Consider the following 11,621-nt stretch of genomic DNA (forward strand, 5'->3'; position numbering starts at 1 on the left):
ACCTTGTGAAAGTCATCAAATTGTACTCCAGCGACAGTTCCACGGACGCGAGAGGCTATGGCCTTGCAAGCGTCACCAACAAAATCAGGAACAGAAAATATCTTCGAAGCATCATCTGCACTTGTCTTGTCAACATCAAAATGCCTTTAAAAATAATATGAAATTATAATAAAATGTAAATTACATATAAAATTAATATTTATGATAATAATACAAGCTTACCAGTTATACGAGAGTTGGAGAGAAAGACGGGCGTGGTCAGCCGTTTCCACAGTGATGATGTCAGTGCAGAAATCGGGCCCAAGGAGGAGACAGAGCGAGCGAATCTGATTGGGTCGTTTTGGTTTTCCTCCCGAAAGAGAGAGTTGGGTAAACTGCTCGTCTGGTCCAAGCATTACCATCTCTGGTCCAAACACAACACGAGCTTTCTTGTCTTTATAATCGTAGATCTGTACGGCAGCGTTGTGAGGGACTCGGAACGTGACGACTTTGTTCTTGTCACGCTTGAGTTGAGCAGATGGACGACCTGGATAATCATATTAATACATTATTAAATAAAAATTAATAATAATAATAATTAAATAGTAGTAATAATAATAATAAGAGCTTGTGTACACTGTAACTATACAGAAATGATTCATAGAGGAGTATGGAGTCAGAAATTAATATAAATAAATAATAATAAAAGAAATACTGTACGGTTGGTAAATTTCGTGGGGTATTAATTTTCGTTAATTTCGTGGCTTATTTTTATCCACAAAATTTTAACCCCTACCCACCCACACATAAAAGCTAATTAACGGGCCATGCAGAGCTCTAACTACTATTTTTCAAGCCAGTAGAGGAGCCAGAGTTCTTGTCTATTAGTCCATATTCCACCATAAGCCATGTGTTGGAAGCTAGTCCAGTAGATCCAAGTGAAAAGAAGTTTGCTAACTACCACCCACAAATATTTGTACCCACGAATATTAGCTTCTAAGGACATTTTAGAGAAAACACGAAATTTTGGACCCTCGAATATTACCAACCGTACGGTACATGTATATCTAACCCATAATTAATGATGTAACTTAAAATTTCTATGTCCCCATTCTTCCTCTTACCTCTATCAGACCGATCAGCTAGTGGGTCCTTCCCTTCTGACAGTAGCTCCTCCACTCCAGGTGGCAGTTCCTTGGCCCAAAGTTCTTCGTCTTGAGTCAACATGTAAGTAGCGCCACAGATGGCACGGACACGCCCAGTTTTGATATCCCTCACGTAGATACCCTCATTCTCGTCAAGAGGTATCGCCACTCTCTTTGTAACGACCTCAACTTCAACTGGTGGGACGTACTCAAGTGGTCCACGGATCATCCACCGGTCACCTGGTCGCCTATCAACACCCTATGGTACAGGAATGGAAATATGAGCATAGAAGTGTGATATGAAAGCATGTGAGTATGAGTATAGGAGCATGGGCATAAAATTATGGGTATGAAATTACATGGTCATCATCAGTATAAGCTTCGTTGGCTTTTAGAATTAGCCCTTCGTCTTCTCCAAGGACAAAAACATTTTGTGTTCCTTTTTCAAATCTCTCTCCCGGCCTGAGGAAGAACGACCTTTCTCCTTTGATGAGTTTCTTCTGTCCCAATTGAGGCTTTCCGTCATCTCCTACAGGATCCAGGATCACACAGTACTGGCGATTGTTAAGAGTAGTTATATTGACTATGCCAACGACCTACAATAATTACAATAATGATAACAATAATAATAATGATGCTAAATAAAAGTAATAATAATACTGTCATAATACTACACATGTACATGCAGAGCCTGAAATTACAGTTGGACATCAGACATTTTCCGACCATTTTGCTTAATTGTTCAACCAACTGCCGTGTTGCTCTACCATCTTCTCTGAACATTAGTAAACAACACAAAATTTTTATTAGTAATATTACTAAATTAATGGTTATGCTTTTGTAAGTTTCTTTATAATTATTATTACAAAAAATTTTTGAATTAAACTCCCTAACAAGCACACACATTGACACATACATGTAAGTGACCCCTAATATGTATAAAAAGGATAAATGAACATGTTCGACCATTTCATTCAAATGTCAGACCAAAATAGGCTGTGTTCAGACATAATGTCAGAACACTGTTTGAATGTAATTTCAGACTCTGTACATGTACTACACACACGTATGTACATGTACATTTTATTTCTTTGATTACACATATACTCATAGTCTCATACTGTACCTCTTCATAGACATCAGGTATGTGAGCTTCAGTATCCTCCATCTTTATCAGCCACTCCTCTCCGTTCTTTCTTGTAGTTCCTGTCTTATCATTGAAAGTCCTAGTGGCTCTCATGTGGAGAGCAACCTACAATAACCAGATTAACAGGTTCAAGGAACTGGTATCTTGATTATACATGTACATTACCTTCTCTGTTAATACGTAAGCATCAACCACATCAACGACCTCCTCGTAGGCCCCAGGAAGATACGCACCAACCTTCTTAACTAGCCATTCTTCACCTGTGACTCGATCATTGCCATCACGATCCTAAAAAATGTAAATTAAACTATAATAATGATTATACATAAATCTGGTTTGAGTGATGGTAGTTTACACAAAGCAAAAAGTCATACTTAATTTAGAACAATTCAGTTTCAATATTGAAACAAATAAGAATATGAAAATTCCAAGATATAAATTTTCCATTATATTGCCCTATGCTATTGCTAATCACTTGTCCCTTATTTCTGATCTTCTCCCCTACCCCTCTACTACTACATGCACCCACCATCTCTCCCTCCCTCCCTCCCTCCCTCCCCCCCTCCATCACAATCCTAAAGAATAAACAATACTGTTAAATCTGGTTCGAGTGATGATAGTTTACACAAAGCAAAAAGTCATACTTAATTTAGAATACGTCACTTTCAAAATTGAAACAAAACAGGAAGAATATGAAAATCCCTATACATAAATTTCCCATTATATTGCCAATGCTGATCACTTGTCCTCATTTCTGATTTTCTCCTCTACCCTTCTACTATGTACCATTTTCCCTCCCCCTTCTCTCCTCTCCCTCTCCCTCTCTTTCTCTCCTCTCCCTCTCTTTCTCTCCTCTTACTCTCTTTCTCTCTCTCTCTCCCCCCTCCCTCTCTCTCTCTTCTCCTCTTACAGTGGTCTCTTTCCTAGCTCTTAGTTTAATTGCTTGATTAGGACGAATGACAGTAGCTCTGATTGTCTCCTCAACTGCCACTTCCTTGCACGGTATGAATGTTCCTATAAAATAATAAAAATTATGTAAAATGTGGATGTAGTTAATCAATTAAAGGGGTGTGGTTAGTGTATATAATGAATATGATTAATGTTTTCAGGGCCAACACTCTCAGGTGACAGTGTTCATAGATACTATTGACAAGGATAATTAATACATTCCATTACTACAATTGACAATGAAACCACTTACTGTATTACACGAGAGAGAGAGAGAGAGAGAGAGAGAGAGAGAGAGAGAGAGAGAGAGAGAGAGAGAGAGAGAGAGGAGTCAAAAAACAAATTAGAACACATAACATAATTAAAATAATAAGATTATATAGTAATTCTATTATTATTTTTATTACCAATAGTAATTATTTTTAATAGCAATGCAACACGTAATTTGGCACATTTATATCTATACTAAAACTCCTTTTAAATGCAAATATTTTTAATCAGTATATGAACATCAGCCAACCAATTAAAGAAGGAATTACCAGGTCCTTCAAAGAGCCACTCATCACCAGCGACTCTCTTGGTTCCATCTTGATCCTCAAAATCGAGAATAGCCCTCAGTCTCAGGGCGGAATTAGCAGGAACAACTTTCAGCTGCTGAACAGACTACAAGATAAACATAAATAATACTACACTGTCATGCTGTGTGTTAATGGACTTAATTATAAGAATAACATTAAAGTTAAGAATTCTCATTCTTTAATAATAATAATAATAATGATGATAATTGCAAACTGGTTTGCCGAACCTGTTTTAAGTTCTCTCCAGGGAAGAGTGGGAAAGGATCTTGAGCTAGTCGTATCTCCTGGTCAGCATGACGTAGCTTGACCTGCCCGTTAGAATCCAGTATCGGCTTAGAGTCCCCGTCCCGTACCACAGGGTTCTCAATCACGCAATAGTGGCGAGGAGGAACGACAATCATCTTCTCCGGACCAAGTATAACCTTCTCATTGTCCTGCCTTATAAAAGTCTGGGGCCCCACTTCAACCTAGTTAGTGGATAAACCAGCAGGGAATGAGGGACTACCTTATTTTACCTTTGTCACGTTAGTGTTTTGGTCCAGTACGTGAAGGTAGTAATATGGCGGAATCCGATAGATGCTCTTCGCTTCGGCGTCTTTCTTTCCAAGTTTGTCCATACTGAGCCTGCAGGGAGTAACAATAAACGTGCACGTACTACTCGACACGCTCTAGTAAATACTTACAAGTGGAGGAAAGGAGATAAAGAGAGGAGAAAGGATGATTAAGGCAACCCTGATCAGATCTGGAAGATACGCCCAAGGAAACAGCAAGGTAGTTATAAATTAATTTTATAACTAAAAGCACGTGATGCATAGAGCTTTAGCTAATCACGTGATCTAGCCTAGATAAAATTTAATAGACTAACCGTTAATAATAGCAATTAAGATGGCTACAGTTGCAGAGAAAAATGTCCTCATTGCTGTAATAGATGTTTCTCAGTTTTATGAGCTTAGCATGTCATCAGAAGTCCAATCACAAGTAGTAAGTTCATGCAAGAGGAAGAGGTAGTTTTATTACTGTTTCTATTCTATTCTTAGCTATCATTCCAGCATTGTATTGATCAAATCACTGTCTTCATTAATTCTTATCTCCTCTCAAGCCATTGTAACTCAGTAGCAGTCATACTCTGTCATCAATTAGGAAGGTAAAAATTTTAAAAATTATGTAAACTATTTAGAATACTGAAACAAAAAAATAGTATTTTAGTTCTTATAAAAAGCAATACCATTATGTTATATATCGAAACCCTCCAGTCATCAAAAATATATCAATTTTCCAAAATTTTATTTCTCCAAAATTACCAGCTATACGGTACAGAAAATAGAAAGTTTGAGCTCATTCCAATGACAATGCTTGAAGATATGTGCATTCAAAAAATGTTTTTTTTTTATTTTTAGTACTTTAGTGTATCCAGTCCCAAATCAAGCAGAACTTGATGAAGCTCACCCAGAACTCAACAAAGGGAAATATGAGCCAATTGGGCTCATGAATGGACTACTAAGAGAAAGAATTAACCAATTCATGCTTTCCATATCTGGTAATTCACAAAATATATTCTTAATAATTATGCATTATTTTTACTAATCAAAATAATACAAGTATAGCTGCAGATGCCTGAATTTCTTTTTTATATAGAGAACATTCCAGCTCTAGTGTCTTCATCAACATTATTGTCTGGAGCTTTGAGCATGTCATTATGCTGTATCCTCTTCAATTTTATTTTTGTTATAATTTTTGTGCTGTTATTATTCTTAGCCAGTAACTAGATGCACAGAGATGTAGTCGTGAGGCTACAGCAGGAGAAACCATCAAACCAAGACTATTAGTAAATGCATACAGGCACACAAGCACTTATGCTCCTATGCTGTTTCGTAATAGTAATGTGTACTTGTGATTGAGTCATCAAAATTAGATTTTAGAAGTTGCTATAAAATTTTAGGGACTATAGTACCATCTATTTTGCAATAGGAGCCACTTTTATCACATTTTCAATGCATATACATGTACATGTGCTCTGAAGAAATTTTAAATCAAAATTAGTTTTTTATGAATAATTTTTAAAGTTGCTCAAAAATTGGGTGAAAGTCCCTGTACTATAGTACAGGGATTTTTGTCAAATTTCGTCAAAAATGAAAAGGATAGAATTTTTCAATTTTATAATTTTTTCTGATACACATACATGTACTTATGTTGTGTAAAAAGTTTGACTTGATTCCAATCAAGTTTAGATTTTTTACAAATTTTTAAAGCTGTTCCAAAATTGGGCCAAAGTCCCTGTACTATAGTACAGGGATTTTCGTCAAATTTCGTCAAAAATGAAAAGGATAAAATTTTTCTTTTTTAAATTTTTTTCTGATACACATACATGTACTTATGTTGTGTAAAAAGTTTGACTTGATTCCAATCAAGTTCAGATTTTTTATGAATTTTTAAAGTTGCAAATTTCCAGTTATAAGTAACGTACTGGTAATAGTATAACATCACAGTGAATGCATTACTCTTCAGTATGATATCATGACTCTCATTGCTTTGCTATAGGTAATACGAGCAAGTACTGATGCAGCCTCTCAGCACATAGCAACTATGAACTGCATATTTGCTGCACAGAAACAAGTGAGGCAAAAAAGGTATAATTCTTAATTTCTTGTCATTAAAATTTGTACTATAGAATATTCCAATTGATTGCTGTGCACTATGGGAAGACTCGAGTTTCATGCAACAAGCTACTGATATCACTGGTGGCATTTATATTAAGATCCCAGAGCCAGCTGGGCTCCTTCAGTTTTTGCTGGTACATGTTATTTTCAATGATAGTTCATTGTCATTATTATTTGCAGTGGGTCTTTCTGCCTGATATCAAATCCAGATCTAGTCTACAGCTACCTCAGTCATCTGTAGTTGACTACAGAGCTTCTTGTTTTTGTGATCAAAAACTAGTCGATACAGGATTTGTTTGCTCTGTTTGCTTAGCCAGTAAGGAGATCACTTTAAGTTGAAACTTTTATTATTGTTGTTTCTTGTTTTAGTATTTTGTAAATTCACTCCTATCTGCCCTGTATGTCAGTAAGTGTCTAACTGATAGTTAATGAAGATTGCTCTCTTCACTCTCTTGTAGAGCACACTTTAAATTGCCCTCTCTACCTCAGCTCAAATCCAAAAAGAAAGGGAAATCAAGCAGCAAGAGCAAAGCTAAACAATAGGATGAGAGCCCACGTTATTGCACGTGGGTAGACTCCACCCACCGGTTTTATTAATTTTAATGTTGGGAGTGGCTGTGTTATTATGTCGAGATTTAGAGCTGTTCTTGTCATAAGTGTTGGGGTTCTTGGAGGCGGTGTGCTTGGATTCTGGTACAGGGAAACTTACTGGGTCGAGAAGAAAGAGAGAGAGAAAATAAAGATGGAGGAAGAACTGAAGTCACTCATAGAGCTGAGGAGAAGAAAAGAAGCTCTCCTCATCAATTTAAAACAAGAAACCACCAAATAGCATGATTTATAATTTAATATACAATAATATAATATAAGCAATAGTAATATGGCAAAATGACAATAATAATAATAACGAACAAATACAGAAACGATTAAATCAACAATTTCAGTTTAAATCAAGTTTGTATCAACGTTAGCATCAAAATCATTGAGTAGCTGATCAATTTCTGAATCAGAGAGAAAATCAACCGAGGATCCTAAACTATCAGGTGGAGTTAAAGGCTGACAATCATTATTAGCAGACGTGAGAGTGTTTTGAAGTTGAGGGAGGAAAAGGGAGCTTAGTTCATCGGTGGGTTCCAGCCAGTTTGTTGTGGGCCCCACCATCTTTGGGCTGGAGGCATCGGCAGGAAAAATCTCTCCATTGATGCAATATGAGTCATCGAAGGAGAGAGATTTGCATGATGAGCAGTTTGAGTCAATTTCTGAAACCAACATAGATAGTAAATCAGACTAGAAATATAGAGAAAATAAAATGCATAAAATAATGGAACGGTCTTGTACGACGGCTTACTTGATTATCATCAAGAAATGATAGAGGAGGGAAGGATTCAGAGAGGATGGTATGGGTTTCTGCGGCAGAGAAACTAAGGGTACTGCAGACCCGCCACACACCATGATCTCTCCGTCTCCTTCTTCCTTATCACTCAATCTCTTCTCCAGCTCATCCTTCTGGGCCGATAGAGTCACTGTCTCGCTCTTCAAAGACGCATTCTCCTCTTTTAGTTTTTTGTTCTGTTTTAAAATAAAATCAATTTTTATGATTTTAATACATGTCGTTACGTACCTCTTCTTCCAGCAATGCTAGTTTCTTTTCAAGACTTTCCAAATAGTTCTTCTTTCTGTCCCTTGCATTTTGAGCAGCAATCCTATTCATCATTTTCCTACAAGGCAGATAATAATAATAGCATTGTTTTGTATAATGGAATCTTTTACTTTTTCTCTCTCTTGTCAGACTCATCATTCAAGTCAGAAGGAAGTTTTCTTTTCCTTGGGTTCTCCATTAAAGCAGGTGGAGAGGGACTGCTCTCGCTCTCACTGCTGCTGCTGGTCTCTCCTTCTTTGTGTGGCTGGAGTGGTTTGGCTGGTTTCTTTAAAGACTTATTGATGAGTTGAAGTCCAAGGAGTAGCTGGAGCTGCATCTCCTTGGAACCAGGCGAACCGCCAGATAAAGATACAGCTTTAGGCAGTAGAGCCTCCATCACAGGCTACTCTGAGTTACTGTAGAAGAGTTCTCGTCTGTTCCTTTTATAACATATTTGTGACCAAGTTGTTGTTGTTACAGTGAAAATGATGAAATTGCATTTGCAGCAAATTAATAAAGCACAACGGTCATTGTCTGAGCTGGAGCAATCTGATTGGTCAATTACTGCAAGAGATGATGTCATTTAATGTCATCAATGATTTTAAATTTTGAATGCTAAAAATAAAAATTATTAACCGGGAAAATGGCGGACCTTCCAGAGGACAAGTTTTTGTACGAGTCCATTGATGGTAGCATGAAGGAATCCTTTGGAAAAGCTGTCATAAATGCTGCAATGAGTTTAGAACAAACTAATCCACAGCCTCAGACCCACTCTTTCCTCGAGTATCCTTCCCTGAGACTCTCTGCTTTTGAGGAGGGAACAAAGTCACCTTTAAGCGGGCTAATCTCCTCTACCTCCTCCCCCAGTAAGAAGATAGTTATTGGCTCTGGATTCGTTGATCCTTCTCCATTGTCTGAACAATCAACAGAATCTCCTGTAAGCGTACTAAGCACATCAGCATCAACGACCATTTCTCCTCTGCCATATTTTACTACGAGCACTAATCTCAAAATATTTCTCACTTCATCTTCAGTCCTAAAATCTGACGCCGTTTCAAAAGAAGAGACGGTTGCTATGGATACGGATAACGTCAAGCCACTCCCACTCAACTTAGCTCGTTACCTTTCCTCTTGTTACGTCATGTACTGTCGCCGTGATGACGGTAACCGTGAGCAACTACCCGAGTTATGGCTCTTGTGTCAAGACGACGATTCCAGTAGCAGTACAGTTGCTATTGGTTGTGTACCGTTAGAAAAAGAGATTATGTTGTATCAGGTTAGAGAGGGGAACAAACCGTTAATGATCAGTAATTATAAAACCTTTTCGTTAAAACCGGACACTTTTCTACCTCGTGCTTTATCTCTAAAGAAAAAACCGGCAAAAAGAGATGGCCCATTTCTCTCTCACTCCATTTATCACTTTGGGTTTGATGTTGATGAGGATAATGAATCCGAGCCCACTACCAGTCATATATCTCTCGAGTTTAAATGGGAAGCGTCAAAGTCCAACTTTACTCCTCCTCCTACGTCTTCTTCCGCAACTTTAAATATCTCGTCCACTCCTGGTTCTCTCTACTCTCCAATCCTTCACGTCTTCAAAGAGTTGCAGCTGTTGATTTATTTGACTGAAATTTATTCGGGTAAGAGGGAGTGGACCGACATGGAAACGGATACAGAGAGCATCATGTCCCCGTCCAAGTCTTCTCTCTCATCAATGGCCTCTACCTTCCTCTCTGAACTATCCAGTGGTGTAAAAGCTGCTGATTCAACTCTTGTTTCACCGTCCGCTCTAGTCTCTTTGTTTCAAGCAAGAGACGATTTTGATTTTGTTGATCAGTTGTGGTCATTCCTAAAGGGTGTGTCTGATCCAATTGACCTTACTAACGCTCTCAGTGTTGTATTCATGTCCATCCTTAAAGGCAAGACTCAGCCTTTCCTACAACCGGATAAGACCAGTACACTAGCTAGCCTCTTTCGTTTATCTCTTCTTGCCGACACGACGGAAAAACGTGAGGTATCTGCTGCTAAATTGCAGGCTTTGCTGACTCAAGAGAAATCTCTTAAAGCTCTAATTGAGATAGGAATAGAGAAAATGGAGAAGGACTACTTGTGGTACTTCTTATCGAATAATTTTGCTAGTAAGAATGAGATCCTACAGTTCTTTCTTCCCGATACAGCTACACTCTTGGATCGTGTACACATGCTCTCTTCATTGCATTGCGTGCTGGAGCTGACGGCGGATATGAGCAATTTCTTTGCCCTCCCTAGGAACAGGGTCACTTCATTTGTGAGGTCAGTTATAAGTTATTATCGTGACGTCCCTGTAACACACTTTACCACAACTCCAACTTTCTCTGTCACTTTCCCACCTCTCTCTCCCGAAGTGAAAACTTTTACTGGTTTGGCGTCTTCTATCCCTCCCTCTCGTCTCTCTCTGGAGGCTTCTTCCAGATCAATTGTAGCAATTTCTGAGCCTTTATTGAAGTTTATGTACAAGTCACAGAGTTTGGAGGAAGATTTTGAAGGGAACATCACTGCTATGTATGTGTATTGTGCTGACAAGGAACTGCTGTCCTTGTAGTATAAGTAAATTTGATGAATAGTATGTACTATGTAGTTAAAATTATAGATCATGAAATTTTTAGAAATTTTAGCAAATCTATTATAAATTAGTGGGTGTGGCTTATAGTTGATGGGTGTGGTCTTCAGTATGGAGGAGGGGCTTGAGGCAGCATAATAAAAGTCGAGGTAAAAGTACTCTTGGCTGTGATAAAACTGATAATGTCAAGCAAATTAGTGAAAACACCTCTTGGACTGTACAAGCATTTACTAAGACAGTTAGCATTACTTCCAGAGCCCATGAGACCGCACTACAAGCACAGAATAAGACAAGTACCACATTATATGAATAAAGAATAGAAATGACCATTGCTTCTTGCAGGAGTATCATAGCTATAGTGATGAAACTGACACTGATAGAGTTGAGGAAATCATACAGCAAACTATTAAAGACGCAGAATGGGTTGTAAATAAAGTACGTCTTATGAATAATTATTTTTTAAATTTCTTTTTATTTTATAGTACAAGACGTCATCATAGTAAAATAAAAGAAATTGTTTAATGTGATCATGACAGACCTTGTCAATTATTATTTATTTAATGTGTTAAAAAATGTTACAAATATGACGCAGCTTAGATATCTGATTCTACATAGCATAAGGAGTGGACATCAATAGTAATAAAAATTGGCGTGACTTTGGAGCCAAATTTTGGACAAACCATTTCAAAATGGAAAACCATGGAAAGAACCAGTTTTATCAAAATTTGCTAATTTCTAAAATCACCATTGCTCAAAAAGTTTTAGTTGGAATCTCAGGTGTAAGAAAGAGGGAGATTTTGAAAAAAGAGAAAATTTACATGATGAACATGCATTTAGTATACACATCAGTATATACATGCATACTGTGACTAAAGAACTGGGTAAGATGATCTTACCCAGTTCTTTAGTCACTGCTATAACTCCGAGCTGAT

The 11,621-nt window shown here is 37.6% G+C and overlaps 4 protein-coding genes across 4 annotated transcripts in view; 2 read left to right on the forward strand and 2 right to left on the reverse strand.

Annotated features, from left to right (window-relative positions):
* LOC100636656 (major vault protein-like) overlaps nt 1-4,570 on the reverse strand; it is a 9,005-nt gene extending 4,435 nt beyond the window's left edge. The window contains exons 1-11 of the mRNA XM_019994542.1: nt 4,481-4,570; nt 4,313-4,421; nt 4,025-4,264; nt 3,759-3,882; nt 3,182-3,285; nt 2,437-2,559; nt 2,251-2,376; nt 1,484-1,720; nt 1,104-1,383; nt 223-526; nt 3-144 (exon numbers count right to left, since the gene is read on the reverse strand). Of these exons, the coding sequence (XP_019850101.1) occupies nt 3-144; nt 223-526; nt 1,104-1,383; nt 1,484-1,720; nt 2,251-2,376; nt 2,437-2,559; nt 3,182-3,285; nt 3,759-3,882; nt 4,025-4,264; nt 4,313-4,414 (1,782 nt within the window). The 5' untranslated portion in view covers nt 4,415-4,421; nt 4,481-4,570. The remainder of the gene's footprint in view (nt 1-2; nt 145-222; nt 527-1,103; nt 1,384-1,483; nt 1,721-2,250; nt 2,377-2,436; nt 2,560-3,181; nt 3,286-3,758; nt 3,883-4,024; nt 4,265-4,312; nt 4,422-4,480) is intronic.
* Nucleotides 4,571-4,665: 95 nt separating this feature from the next.
* Nucleotides 4,666-7,386, forward strand: LOC105312136 (general transcription factor IIH subunit 3-like). Its single transcript, XM_019994538.1, has 10 exons — nt 4,666-4,778; nt 4,835-4,941; nt 5,195-5,334; nt 5,433-5,498; nt 5,564-5,622; nt 6,336-6,410; nt 6,466-6,588; nt 6,635-6,770; nt 6,824-6,860; nt 6,913-7,386. The coding sequence occupies exons 1-10, from the start codon at nt 4,683-4,685 to the stop codon at nt 6,995-6,997; spliced, it is 924 nt and encodes a 307-aa protein (XP_019850097.1). The 5' UTR covers nt 4,666-4,682; the 3' UTR covers nt 6,998-7,386.
* On the reverse strand, nt 7,313-8,588 carry LOC100636782 (X-box-binding protein 1-like). Its single transcript, XM_003385195.2, has 4 exons — nt 8,222-8,588; nt 8,073-8,169; nt 7,800-8,020; nt 7,313-7,738 (listed from the first exon to the last, which is right to left on the reverse strand). The coding sequence occupies exons 1-4, from the start codon at nt 8,485-8,487 to the stop codon at nt 7,567-7,569; spliced, it is 756 nt and encodes a 251-aa protein (XP_003385243.1). The 5' UTR covers nt 8,488-8,588; the 3' UTR covers nt 7,313-7,566.
* A 137-nt stretch (nt 8,589-8,725) lies between these two features.
* LOC105312117 (protein zwilch homolog) lies at nt 8,726-10,744 on the forward strand. Its single transcript, XM_011404505.2, has one exon. The coding sequence runs from the start codon at nt 8,734-8,736 to the stop codon at nt 10,669-10,671; it is 1,938 nt and encodes a 645-aa protein (XP_011402807.2). The 5' UTR covers nt 8,726-8,733; the 3' UTR covers nt 10,672-10,744.
* The last annotated feature ends 877 nt before the right edge of the window (nt 10,745-11,621 follow it).

Source organism: Amphimedon queenslandica, unplaced genomic scaffold, assembly GCF_000090795.2.
Source record: "Amphimedon queenslandica unplaced genomic scaffold, v1.1 AMPQUscaffold_13471, whole genome shotgun sequence".
NCBI classification, from domain to species: domain Eukaryota; kingdom Metazoa; phylum Porifera; class Demospongiae; order Haplosclerida; family Niphatidae; genus Amphimedon; species Amphimedon queenslandica.